Source organism: Sander lucioperca, chromosome 10 (genome assembly GCF_008315115.2).
Source record: "Sander lucioperca isolate FBNREF2018 chromosome 10, SLUC_FBN_1.2, whole genome shotgun sequence".
NCBI lineage: Eukaryota > Metazoa > Chordata > Actinopteri > Perciformes > Percidae > Sander > Sander lucioperca.
In genome coordinates, this window is record NC_050182.1 from 22,189,112 (window position 1) to 22,204,119 (window position 15,008).

The 15,008-nt window shown below is 39.7% G+C and overlaps 1 protein-coding gene across 1 annotated transcript; it reads left to right on the top strand.

Annotated features, from left to right (window-relative positions):
* Nucleotides 1-3,855: 3,855 nt before the first annotated feature.
* Nucleotides 3,856-5,801, top strand: pou3f2b (POU class 3 homeobox 2b). Its single transcript, XM_031322687.2, has one exon. The coding sequence runs from the start codon at nt 4,166-4,168 to the stop codon at nt 5,306-5,308; it is 1,143 nt and encodes a 380-aa protein (XP_031178547.2). The 5' UTR covers nt 3,856-4,165; the 3' UTR covers nt 5,309-5,801.
* Nucleotides 5,802-15,008: the final 9,207 nt, after the last annotated feature.

Sequence of the window (15,008 nt, forward strand, 5' to 3'; positions counted from 1 at the left end):
CAATGATTTTAAAAAATATCATATTCAACCAGCCCCTCCTTTGATTTTCTTTATTATGCGAGCCGTGTCTTAATAAAATCTAATTATTTCCGCTCACAGAACGCTTTCTGGTGAGAAATTGGCAGAGGGATGTGAGCTGATGTATGGGGAGACTGTCGCCTAATTAAAGCGTTAGAAATTGAATCCTTACAGCACACGGGTCATATAATTATCCTACTGTTAATTTAACGCTTACATTCTCGGCTGTTCATTTTTATTCCCTTAAATGTAGTTTGGCAGCGGCCCTCGGTGCTCAGCACTGTGTTTTTACTGTATGAGAGGAGGCAGCATGGCCCCTAACATTGGCCCCTCTGAGTGATTGAATAACTGAGGACCCTGCAGTCCAAATAACACGGCTCGCATCATTTATGCATTGTTAAGCCATGTAATTGAAACGAGCCATAGTTTGCATATTACACCATTAAAATAATGTGCTTTGCGTTTCTCCCAACACGACTATTTAAGCCTGTGTGGCGATGTGGTAATTCCTTGAATTACAGCCTAATTACCACAATGTTCTTTTGATTTGGCCGATTTCAATGTTACGCCACAATAATGTTCAATATTACCAGAATGAATTACTGAGCCGTGCCTGGAAACTTTTCCGCGTATGACTTAAATCCTGGCAGCTTCATGTGCTATCAGTGCAGCTGGATTCACATCCATAAAGGATTATTAGCCTATGAAATGAGATCCATTAAAGGCCCAATCAGTAATACTTAATTGGAGAGCTTGAGTTATACATGGATAATAAGCATTTTGGGTATCTCAGCTGATCATCAGAGGCCTGGTTTATATCACTGTTTACAGATATTTTTTTATGTAAACAGACCAAGAACATCAGAAAACATTGCAGACTTATGATTACTGTTAAAAAAGACCTGTCTGTTAATAATAAGTCATAACTATTTCCAACCTTATATTTAAAATGTTGGTACATTTTGGTTGCCAATTGGGCCTTTAATGGATGAGTATAACATATTTGTTTTATATTTTCTATGCATTTGATATGCACTTTTGTGTCCCTATATTTCAAGATGGTTGCATTTGATATTTTTTTTATTTTGTTAGTAACATCAGAGATAAAGATTGTGTATTTTGGCCACTTAAGCAGCATCAAGACAAAAAAAAAGTTGAACAACTTAAATCAGTGTCATCAAAATCCAATTCAGGTCACATAAAGCAGGGATAGAGAACATTTTGTAATTAGCACTTGCCCTTTGTTGTGTGCTCCTGTATTGTTCACAGACCTCAGTCTGTACACATGATATGTGTCCTTGTGTGAACTTTCCGAATAAATTAACATGGCTAAGAATGATTTGTGGGTGTGCATATTCAGCGTAGACTTTTCTGTTTTTACTGCACAGTTTGAATATTTTTTGTGAAAATATTTCTTTGATAATTGCTTTTCTTATTGCCTTTTAATTTTACTGCTAGGTCCAAGTTATTAAATAACATGTTTTAATTAGTTTGAGTCATTTGCATAGTTTAGAAGTTATAAATTGTGGTTATTGAAGAACTGTCTCCATTGATTTATAGGTTTAATTTGTGGCCAGTATGTATTACTTTATTTCTGGTGGATTGACTTGTTATAGGCCATACAGCGACCAAAAGTGCTTCTTAATTGCATCTATACAGTAGCAATTATTAATGCCTTGTAGTATTCAAAATTAAGGGACTGCATCAGAAGTTAGCAAGTTGAAACATACTTCTGCCAAGCAACATTTTTGAAGTTCTGTATTGTAATTTTCCGTTCACACAGTTTGCTTTATCTCACTGCAGTGTGAGGAGCAGCTTTGACAGACATAATCTCTCTCATCTTTTTCACTTCTTCTAGTCCTCTCTCTCTCTCTCTCTCTCTCTCTCTCTCTCTCTCTCTCTCTCTCTCAGGGCCCTGTGCTCTTTACCCCTCCCTCCTTTATCCCTGCAAAGGCTTTGTCCCCGCAGCAGAGAGCCTCTCTAAATAGAGGCCTTTAGATAGTCTAGGAACAAGGGGGGAGCAGCAGCGACGCGACTGCTGTTGTTTCATTTACCTCTCCCTATGGCAACCAGCAGCGGTCGGCCAGGAATGTCCCCTCTCTGGACAAAGTCCTGGTCCCTGAAGCTGACACTTGGGGGACGACAGCTGGGACGGGATGGAAAGCTGCCCTCCCTGCCCCGGACTGGAGGCCTGAGTCTGGACTTAATCCTGCTCTTCACTTAGGTCTATCCTCACTTTACTGGGTGATGAGCAGCCAGAGGAGCTTTTCACACACCATTAATTCTAAAATAGTTGTATTTAAAGACCTGAAAATAACTTTGAAATCTCTTTTGGGGGATGTAAAGAATCCTTAAAAGGTTTTCAATACTGTTACACCATGTTCTAAGGATCCCACATAGATGCTTTACAGTGCTGTAAACAGCCGTTTAGGAGCACATTAAAATGCTTCAAACTTAAACAGTTTGGGAACCGTATAAATGGTGTGTTTCAATGTTTAAAAAAGAAACTCTTTTAAATCATTCAAGCTATATATAGAACATTAACTTCAATCCAATGACCCTCCTTTTTCTGTGTGGAGCCACTCCTCCCAGTGCAGGCTTGTTAATTCACTTTACAGTCTGCTGGGACACAAAAGTGGATTTGTTTACTTTATGGGCTGTTAAAAGTTTTCAAGTCAAGACATATGAATGTAGACACATTTCCAAGCCTTTGCTGGGGAAAATGTACTAACTTACATCTTTATAACCACTGAGGAATGTTGGTAAAATTGCAGGAGTTTGTCATTAATAGCTTTGATAAGCAATGGTTTGAAATAATCTACAGTAGCAGGAACATAATGGACTTCACACTGATGCAATCCAAGAAGAGTGTTTTTAAATGATACACATTTCAAATTAAACTGCTATAAAACTTTTACTTGAATGCTGTTAGGACAGATAAGGTCAACAATGAGGTCCATCACTGTCCATTTCACTCACAATTGAGTCCAACGTATTCACTTTTAATACAAGGAGATTTTCTTTTTCTAATGAAATCGATTTGATTGAAACGGGCCTGAGCTTTTTCCTTTAACAGATTTTTTTTAAACAAAGTATTATATATATATATATAGTTGTGAGTTGTAGGATATACGTATATGCATATCCTACAACTCACCGTGCCTTACATCTCATTAACACAGTGAACTGTATAGGACATTATGTCAGCATGCCTGTTGTTTTAAGACCGGTTTGAATAAATTAGATTTCAAACTATTTTGCTTGTTTTTTGATGTTTAAATTATGTTATCTCAGCTTTTAAGTATTGGTTGATTGATAGACTATAACGATATTCTTAATACTCAGTAGCTATATTCTTTTATATATATATATATATATATATATATATATATATATATATATATATATATACACACACACACACACACACACACACACACACACACACACCGCTGCGCAAATAACAGACATTATTAAAATACATACACCTACAACGTAAAACATGAAACAGACAGACCTTGTATTTGCACATGTAATATAGATATTTCATTTGAAATCTAACAATATTTGCTGCTCCAGTGAAAAGGTTTACATCGCCTAATTAAATTAGGATTTTACACACACGTCTCCATAACAATATTTAATATCATAAATGTGCGAAGAATTACAGTCAACAAATAACAACATTTACCCCTTTTTTACAATTGTATATCCTACACAACACAGATTTGGTATTAATCTTGGTTAACACCCTGGTCCCCTGGATCTAAACTAGCCTGAGCCTGAATCTTGATAGAACATGATTATCAAAGTAAATCCACTGTATCTTACAGTTGCACTGCTGATCCCGGTGCTCCGTCTCCCCATGCTGCATTCCGGCTCTCCGCTTCCGCGGCAGCCTCAACTCGCACCTCCAACAAAGAGAGTAGTGTTTGGTGAGACTTCCCCGCAGCCAATCACTGCGTCGTTGCCCTTGGTTACCACGTCCATCATCCTCTGGCGTCCAATGAGCGGCGGAGGCGTGGCGGAGTCCAGGTGCGCCTCTGCGTCCACTTGGCAGAGCGCCTGAGAGCCGCCTGTGGGCAGGAGAGGATCTGTCAAATGCGAGCTTCCTTTAATCAGAGCGACCAGTCCGGCTCCGAGAGTCATGGCGACCGCAGCGTCTAACCACTACAACATCCTCACCTCCAGCGCATCCATCGTGCACTCGGAGCCCGGCAGCATGCAGCAAGCCACAGCGTACCGGGACGCGCAAAGCCTGTTGCAGGGCGACTACCAGCTGCAGAGCAACAGCCACACGCTCAGCCACGCACACCAGTGGATCACGGCGCTGTCCCAGGGAGAGGGAGCCCCGTGGTCCTCCAGCCCGCTCGGCGCGGAGCAGGACATCAAACCTGCGGTGCAGGGCGCCAGGGACGAGATGCACAACTCCAGCAGCAACCTGCAGCACCAGTCGCGGCCCCACCTGGTGCACCAGACGCACGGGAACCACCACGACGGCCGGGCGTGGAGAACCACCACCGCTGCGCACATACCGAGCATGGCTACTACGAACGGCCAAAGCCTTATCTACTCCCAGCCGGGTTTCGGCGTTAACGGGCTGATCCCGGGCAGCGGGCAGGGGATGCACCACCACAACCTAAGAGACAGCCACGACGAGCACCACAGCCCGCACCTCAGCGATCACGGCCACCCTCCGTCCCAGCATCAGCACCAGCACCGGCCGCAGAGCCACCACGACCACTCGGACGAGGATACGCCGACCTCGGACGACCTGGAGCAGTTCGCCAAGCAGTTCAAGCAGCGGAGGATCAAGCTGGGCTTCACGCAGGCGGACGTGGGACTCGCCCTGGGGACCCTGTACGGAAATGTGTTTTCCCAGACCACCATATGCAGGTTTGAGGCCCTGCAGCTCAGCTTCAAAAACATGTGCAAGCTGAAGCCTCTGTTGAACAAGTGGTTGGAGGAGGCGGACTCCACCTCGGGAAGCCCGACCAGCCTGGACAAAATCGCGGCGCAGGGAAGGAAAAGGAAAAAACGGACTTCAATCGAGGTAAGCGTAAAGGGAGCTCTGGAGAGCCATTTTTTGAAGTGTCCTAAACCGGCAGCGTCGGAAATAATCGGCCTGGCGGACAGTCTGCACCTGGAGAAAGAAGTGGTCAGGGTTTGGTTTTGTAACAGGAGACAGAAGGAGAAACGCATGACCCCTCCCGGAGGAGCTCTGCCGGGGAGCGAGGATGTGTACGGGGACACGCCGCCGCACCACGGGGTCCAGACCCCGGTCCAATGAACTCTGCCGGAGCGCTCCTCCAGGACATGTTTCTCCTTTTTATTTATCCCCAAGGTTATATATAAATCACTGAACTATGAAACGCTATAGTGAGTGTTTTATGTATAATAGATTGCAGTGAGTACTTACACAATATCTGCAGCGAATATCTGAGGAATGGAAAATGAGTGAGGGGAGGACAGGACGTTTTTGTTTTCCTCTCCCGTGCAGAGCTAAAGGAACAGAAGCCTGTGTTGTGTTCTCCGAGGATACATGCCCAGCACTGTGACTCCAGTCGACGCAGTTTCAAGGTGTAGCCCCTATTGTGTATTGAAATTATACTTGAAAAAGAAGAGGGATAGACAAAAAAAGCATAGATGAATGGTTTTCCATTCGCCACTTTTATATCAAATCACAAAACACGTTTTTTTTTCTCTCTTTCTTCCTGTGCGTAAAAGGGAAAGCAAATACAAAGGCGTTTAGTTTTGTAGCCCTAAATTGTGCGTCCAGCTGTGATGGGTGGGTGGTGCAGGGGGGGGGGGGGGGGGGCAAAGGAGCTGCGTTAATGGAGTAAACTGGAGGCCAGTAAGGGCTGCAGCCCAAGTCCAGTGGAGTCCAGCTGAGGGTGAGCATCGCCTGAGTCCCATCTGTCTGCCAGGCAGGCAGCACAGAGCCGCTCTGCAGTCAAAACACTGCAGGCCATTCAGCTCTTATTTATTCTGTGAGGACAGAGGTTAGGGTTTAGTTATGGACACAGAGTATTATTATTATAATTTGTATTAGCCTATTATTATTATTATTATTATTATTAGGCTACATTTGTGCAGCTCACAGGCTAAACCATTCAGTAATTGGCCTTAGTGATGTGGTAAATAAAAAGTGTATTATGACCTCTGTCATCAGTCAGGCAGCAGTAACAAAACTTTCATTATATTTTTCACAAAACAAGCGTCGTCCGCCCCTCCTCAGAGTCTCCCAGCTTCAGGAAGGGCTCCGTGGCGACTGATTGGATTATCTGGCACTTTTCCACAACAGGATGGGCTATAGATATAGATATCTACAGAAAATATACGTCACCAACTCTCACAGAACATTTGGATCCACTTTTGTAAATATTGTATAACTTTAAAAGTCATGGCTTCATCTCTCTTTTTCCCGTTTTTCTTTCTTCACTGGGGCACTTTTTTGGATTGATGTTTTTAAAAACAGACAGGTTGAGTTTTTAAAAAAAAAAAATAAATCCAGTCTCATTCATCATAGCCTAACTACTGCCTTGTATTTGTATGCTATTTAAAGTTGATTTTGTTGCCGACATCATGCTCGTTTACGGTTTAATATTTTATTTTGTGGCGCATTCTATTTTCAGTCTAAATATTTTTTTAATGTGAAATCAATTTCATTTTGTTTGAATTGTCTAAGGACTTCTGTTTTTTGCCATTTGATGCCCGCTCTGAAATGACATTAGATTGTGTTTCAAATCGAAATATAGGCATAGTGCTTCGAGGAGTGAATTTTGATTAATCGATTACATTGTAGACAATTTCCCACAATGAATCAGAGCTAGAGGTTAGAAACGGAGATAAGCATCATGATTAGTGTTTGAGAAGAAAAATAATATTAAGGCCTTTAGAATTCTTCCCAAAACCACATTCCAAAAATTGCAGCATATGATCAAAATTATTGTTATTATAATGATTATCATTATTATTATTATTTTATTATTTTAATTTGTTTGTAAGGTCGTTGCCATGCATTTCCTTTCAGCCATTTTGTTCCTCTTCGTCTGTTTCTTTATTACATGGGGGAAATTGCTCGTAGACATTTATATTTTATTTTTCAGCATTGTTTATGAGATTGTAATTTATTATACGATGGCTTTTTTTTAATTTTTTTTTTATAGATGACACAAAGTGCGAGATATATATGAAATGACACCGTGGAGGCTTTTGTTTTGTAGGGAAGAAGAAAGACATATTTGGGATTTTTCAGCGGGATTGCCACAGCCTAAAACCGTCACAGCTAAATGTATATAGTACATCTTTTCTCCGTACAGTAGCTTGCTTTTTCGTTTTATGCAAAAACAGATATCCAGGGACTTGTTTATTTTTAATTTTTTTTATTCTCCTGTCATGTGGAAACATCTTTTCTTTTTACCCTTCCTGATGTATGTTTTCTCCTGCAAAAAAAAATAACAACACGCAGAAACCGCCATGGCGTTGAAATCTTTCCTCAGTAGCTTTAAAGAATCGATCCAACTCATAATTCACTGGAAATTCAAGTTGTGGGATGTAGACCTGTAGCAATCCGACGCTGTTTTCTTGTCATTTTGTTTAATTGCTTGTTAAACGAGTGCTTTTGGGGTTGTTGTTTTTTTTTCTTCTTTTTTTTTGGGGCATAGGCTATATGTCATATTCACTGGATGAACTTGGGGTAGATAAAGCAGAGGTGATCAATACCTGTAGGTGTTACATCACTGGACACACAACGGACTTGCACATTTTTAAATAATGGGGTTGATATTAAACAGCTTTTTTCCAACGTCGAGGCTATATGTTTTTTTTTCTCCCCCCCCCCCCCCCCCCGGCTTTAAAATCCATCAAACCAAGACTGCTGCTGTGAGTTCACTATCTGCCTGACATCTGCGGTGTTAAAAAAAAAAAGAATAATAATAATACGCGTCTTGCTTTGAGCTCATTGGTTTGGGTGGAATTCATGGTTGAGAGAAAATCAGGCTTGATGAATGGAAGATTGTGAGCCGATGATGTGTTGTGTCTGCCCCAGGCTGCTTTCAAGTCGACTGGCTTTGGCTGGGAGAAGCACAGCTTCCATGTGAAAAGGGGTTAAATTAGGGCTTCCCAAAGTGGGGTCCGAGGACCGATACTGGTCCTTAGGAGGGTTTGAAAGAGGACCAACATGGTCATATTTTGATTTCACTGCTCTGTTTTTATTTGGAGCTAGAGGTTTCACTTTCTGTGTTGCACACTGTTGACAACAACAAAAAAAGAAGCATCTAGAGTATGTCTCACATGGTATAAAAACAAAGATGTGTATAAAAACAAAGATGTGTAGCATTTAAAGATGTAGCCTATAATCCCTAAAATTCACAAACTTGTTTTATTCACCATCATTTCACTGTTCCTGGTCTCAGATGGGTTTTTTTCTACAGCTGTGTCCACAACACTAGACAACAAAAAAACTGCATTGTTTTGGACATTTTTGGCTATTAATCTCGGTCACTTTAAACTGAAGGTTTAAACAACCCAGACTTTAAACGCATCATAGGCTGTGAGACTTAAACACAGGTTTCCTGTATTTAAACACACCTTCTGGTTTTTATTTTGTCCCATCAAAACAAAAGGTTCTGGATCAATGGATTAAAAACAAAAGTGCTTACCAGAAAACTCCACTCTAATATTTCTGTAGGGACTGATATTGACAGTGGTGACCCTGATGGCATTCTCCTATTCACTATGCTATGTCATTTCTCTATAATATTGCCATAGAAACCCGTGGGGTGATATTTGTACGAGCATCTCTCTAAATCTAAATCTAATGATTCTACTTCATTTTATTTTGAAGTCGACAGCTACAATGCAAATATGCTATTTCCCTGCCACTTCCTGCTTAACTCCAAAAAAGACATAATGTCATAATACAATTAATTACAATCGGTTTCTTCTCCATTTCACTCCACAAGCTGCAGCTCGATGTGTGCAGATGCGTGAACAGATGAGCCTGTATGGATGCACTGAGAGGGAGATTTCCCTCAGCGTTACTGAGCCAACCAGGAGGATCGACTATAGGAATCTATAGCTGATCGGTTATTGATGGCGTTGACCGATTAATCTGATCATAAACCAAAAAAAAGTAGGGTGCTCAGTTATTTCGTTTATCCACTGAATGAAGACAATAAACCTAACAGACCCTCTTAGTGCTATGAACTAATTCCTGTTGTGGCTTTCAGTGTGATTATCCAACCATAGTCTGTAGTTACAGATGTTATTTATTGTTTATTTTTGGACAGAATAATGACATAAAAGTAGCGTCTTTCCATTATGAAAAATGAACCGTAATATTTCCAGAACACCCAGTGGAGTGGAGTCTGTGTTTCCTTATTCAAAAGTGAATTTTGACTGACCTTATTGGACTATTTAATCAACGGCCATATGGTTAATCGACTTCTATATGGGATAATGAGCACAGTGGATATTATCCCTCTGAGATGCAGATATGTTACAGATCGAAAACCCAATGCCTGTAGTTGGTGCAGGGAAATAAAAGATGGCCCTGTCTGCATTAGCTATCATCGCTCGCCGTTTGACCTGCCATTTGCCATTTGGATGCCTGGCACGAAAAGACACCCTGAAATAAAGCCTTCTCTCTTCTGATCTCTGAAGTAGACTTCTGTGGAGCCCAGTAATCCAAAAAAAGTGCGCCCTCGTGCCCTTCATCCGCTCTCTAGCAGTAGCAGATGCAATTAATAGCTCGTCGCGTTAATTACACCTTCCTTTTTATTTAGGTGACTTGAAATTTCCCATTAGGCTCCCAGGGAAGACACACACACACACACACACACACACACACACACACACACACACACACACACACACACACACACACACACACACACACACACACACACACACACACACACACACACACACACACCACTGTTGTGGTGCTGAGCTGTGGAGAAACAGAGAGGGGGATGCTCGGTGTTCTAGCGCCATCTAGCGACGGCAGCATTCAACCTTTATTTCTCCTCGAGAGATCATTGAGGAGCGACCCTCCTTTTCAATGTCATCGAGTCAGATTACAAAGACAAAAACAGAACACAGAAAATGCAGTCGTAAGAAACATAGAAAGACAAGAAAACATTCAGAATTGTAAAATGATTTGGGATAATAAGGATGCAAAAGAAAGTACAACTATTTTAAAGCAGTTAAAACTGGAAGTTTGCAGGTTTAAAACCAGATTTCTAAATTGTCCAAGAGGCACAATTGAGTTGATTTTAAGAAGGTGTTGTAATGTGTTCCAGGAGTCTGAATAAGGTCAGCATGACCCGAGGGTGAGTCGAAAAAATCTGTTAAATATTCAAATGTAGGCTATGATAAATCATGACCTTATGGCAGAAATATGATCTAATATAAGGTGAGGTTTGTTGTCAGATGAAGATGTAGAAGCATTGTGTCATTATATAATAAATGTGAGAAAGATAGTAGAGGTATTTACAACAAGACTAGTCAAATACATACTACTTATTAGGATTATTATATTAGGATATTAAAAATAGCATACAATAAGGTCAGGGTCATAGGTCTTTGTAGAACTAAATCACACTTGCTCATACTTTGTGCAACACACACACCACTTTCAGTCCCTGTAGATCCTATTATGGGGGGAATTATTCATATTTTCATATTGATTTCTTTCTTATTATTGGCTCAAATAGTGCTGAGATAAATGATAAATGAAATAAAACAGAGTTTTAGTAACACATATCTCTTTTTATGGACGAGAGCAAAGTGTAAAACACAATAAATGAAATAGCTTACTGTACATATAACATGAACATGAGCATAGGCCTATTCAAAATGAATGAATAAATAAATAAATAACTAATGGATATGAAAAACAAGAAAAATGTAAAATGTCGTTTATAGAACTAGATCAGACCTGCTCATCTGTCAATTTTTTTCGGTGCGATGGATTACCTTCTTGTGAAAAAAACATATACTGATATAATAATTTCAATAAATGTACAATGGAATAACATTAGATTGATTATATAGATAAATTGATAGATAGATAGATAGATAGATAGATACAGTAGATACAGTAGATAGATAGATAGATAGATAGATAGATAGATAGATAGATAGATAGATAGATAGATAGATAGATAGATAGATACTTTATTGATCCCCAAGGGGAAATTCAAGGTCCCAGTAGCTTGAAGACATCACACACAACATACACATACATCATAAACAGGATGATAAAATAACAAATCCACATGAATAATATGGACCATAAAAGAAAAGATACTAAATAAAAAAATCCACATGAATGTACTAAGGGATGTATAAGCATGAGAGGCTTGCAGTGACAGGGCAGGGACTGACCCTGTGATTCAGTATGCATGGTAAGGTGTGTCATGGTGGTAGTGCAGCAGTCGACAACTGTTCATGAAAACTTTGTATTCAATGGCAGTTTTGGAAAGCAATGTGAACTTATTGGTAGAGCATGTTTTCACACGTTATCAGTATGGGGGTATTTATTTATATCATTCTGTTCAGTCAACCCTGTAAAATTAAAAACTTCAATTTCCTGGATGGACGCCACCTGATAAGTTCAGAAAGCTGCAGAGTTTTTTTTACTGAGTGCCAGAGATGGCTCAACAAGGTTGCATGAAGTACAACACATTTTTCAACAAGGCATCCCAAGTCAAAATGTGTTCTACCAAACAGCAGCAAAGACCGTCAAATGGTTAAGTCATCTGTCAAACAAAAACATTTGCAGCTCCAGCTTCTCAAATCAGAAGGTTTCTTTTTTTGTCACTTTGACATCTTTTTTTTCCGGTTTTGGACCATTGGTCAGAAAAAACAAGTAATAGCCCTTTTCCACAGAAGACATTTGTCATGTCACTGTGAATAATAAAAATGAATGATGGCTGAATTCCATGTAGCTGCTTCCGTTTCAGGGTCCTGGTACTGTCACACTGTCAGTGTCACTCGATTAGAACACAGTCAAAGTTAATGCTAATAGTAACACCTGGCATTTTAATAGACTAAACAATTCCAAGAAAAAAATAATTGACAGATGAATCAATAACAAAAATGATTGGTTAGTTGCAGCCCCAGACTCAACAGTAAACACGTAGCTGTATCAAGATAATCACAATAAGCCATACGCTGGTTTTACAGACCTTTTACCAAACTCAACATCTCAGCCTTGCAGATGTGTGAGTGTTGTTGCAAAGTGCTGCTGAGAAAATCAAAAGCTGAATGTTAAAAGGACATCTCAGCGTGTAAAGCCCATTCAGGCAAGCTGGCAGCATCATGCAGGCTATCAGCTCCATCAGTTTCAAGTGTCTTTTACTCCCACTTTTATCAGGATTACTATACTCACACCCTTTTTTTCCCTATCCATCTGACATTTAAAAAGGCCTCCTCTGTGAGTTTAATTTTGGAGCTGTTGATCGGCAACTTTTTTTTGTCAGTGACAGAGGCGGCAAGTGCCTCCAGCAATAGGTGATGAAGTGGGACATACAGTATTCTTTCTGGTGTCAAGACATGGTTAAATGCTGACTCAGCACATTCAGCCCTGTCACTAAAAAAAAAAAAAGAGAGAGAGAGAATGCGCCATTGAACAACAGGCAGCTATATCCCTGTCTGTCTGAAGGAACAACATTAATATTATCTTACTCAGATCACATAATGTCATTTAACATGGTGTGTAACAACATAATGTTTCAATATGATTTACTGGTTATTAAAAAAAAAAAAAAAAAAAAAAAATGAATTTTGAAAATGAAGGTTTCTGTGGCTAACTTTATTTACCCAGAGATCTTAATCTAATGTCTCTGTACAAAGTTTCCCTGTCAAACATCACGTCCATCTCTGAATGTGTGAAGATGAATCCGCCTTCAGTCACTCATTCAATGTGTCTTTCTCTCTCTGCCCCCCCACTCCACCCTCACCCCCTCCTCCCCACAGCGCACAGATAACAGTGATACAAGCTCATGAGCAGAACATAATTCCACCATTTGACATTGTTGTTCTTCAATCTCGCTCAGATGCATCGCAGCTAATTACACTTTGCACACTTAAGTACACAAATGCGCGTGTGCGTTCATTTGTAAACGAGTTATTGTTTAATTATAACTTCACATGAACTTTGCTGATCAGTGGGGCGAATCGTGTCTCCTCTTCAGCGCATAATTATTCAGGCTATAATTGCTCGGCCTGTTTGTGAAACATGCTCGTCTCTCAGCAAGGCCATCCCATACAGCGTCTGTGCCAGATCCTCTGTGACAACACCCATGAGCCTCTAAATGGCTCTGTTCAAGGCTGCTGGGAGAACAGGAATCTTTAGCTGGACAGCGGTCATTAGCGTTTACACCAGTGGTGGAAGAAGTATCAGATCCTTTACTTGAGTAAAAGTACTAATACCACACTGTAAACATACTCTGTTACAAGTAAAAGTCCTGTATTGAAAATGTTACTTAATTAAAAGTATGTACGTATCATCAGGGAAATGTACTTCAAGTATTAAAAAGTCATTAAAGCCATTAAAAAATCATAGTATGGTATGTCGGAAAAAAAGGCATAGTTGTATGTTGAAAAAAGTGATAAAAAACTCATAGTATAGTATATCAAAAAAGTCATGTACAGAGGTTCAGTATGTCCAAAAAAGTAATAAAAAGTCATAGTATATTATGCCAAAGAGTCTGGAAGAACATGCAAACTCCAAACTAAATGGCCAGTCATAAAAAAGTCTTAGTATAGTATATCGAAAAAAAGTGATAAAGAAGTCGTAGAATAGTATGTTGAAAAAAGTCATAGTATAGTATGTCGGAAAAAAGTGTTGAAGTGATAGCACAGAATGGGACTCGAACCAGAGGTAAAAGTCTGCACAGCCTACCTGCTGGTGCTACTTGAAGCAGTCTTAACCACTGAGCCATTCAAAAGAATATGTTGAAAACAGAAATAGCATAGTATGGCGAAAAAAGTGATAAAAAGTCATAGTATATTACGTCAAAGAAAGTCTGGAAAAACAGGCAAACTCCACACAAAAAGGTCCAGCCCAGGCAGGGAATTGAACCAGAGGTAAAAGTCTGCAAAGCCTGCTTACTGGTACTAACTGAAACAGTCTTAACAACTGAGCCATTTTGCCACTACATAGAGTATGTTGAAAACAGTATAGTAGAATAGTATGTCGAAAAAAGCCATTAAAATAGACATAGTATAGTATGTTGAAAAAAGTCATATACGTAGTAGTCGAAAAAAGGGGAAAAAAAGTCATAGAATAGTACATGAAAGAAAGTCTGGAAGAATCCACAAACACTACAAGCCTGGACTGGGACTCAAACCAGAGGTCAAAGTCTGCACAGCCTACCTGCTGGTGCTACTTGAAGCAGTCTTAACCACTGAGCCATTGTAACATTCGAAAGAGTATGTTGAAAACAGAAATAGCATAGTATGGTGAAAAAAGCCAATACAAGTCATAGTATAGTATGTTGAAACAGTGATAAAATTGTCATAGTATACTATGTTGAAAAAAAGTGATAAAAAGTCATATTACAATATGTCAAAAAAAGCCATTAAAAAGTCATAGCATAGTATGTCGAAAAGAGTCATACTATAATATGACGAAAAAATTTGTATATATAAATAGTATAGTTTATCGAAAATAGTCATAGTATAAGTAAGTCGAAAAAAGTGATTAAATAGTCATAGTATAGTAGGTCGAAAAACAGTTATAAAAAAGTCATAGTATAGCATGTCGAAAAAAGTGATTAAAAAGTCATAGAATAGTGTGTAGTATGTAAGCAGAGGTTCAGCTTAAAGGGTCACAAGCCAAAAAGGTAGGGAGCCTCTATTGAACAAATGTCTGCAAAATGTATTCTTTGCCTCAAAAAGAACAACTTTTAAGCAAAAAGGACAAGCAATGACTTGCTGTGAGTGTTGAGACACCCCGTCTTCATTTTGCAAAACAC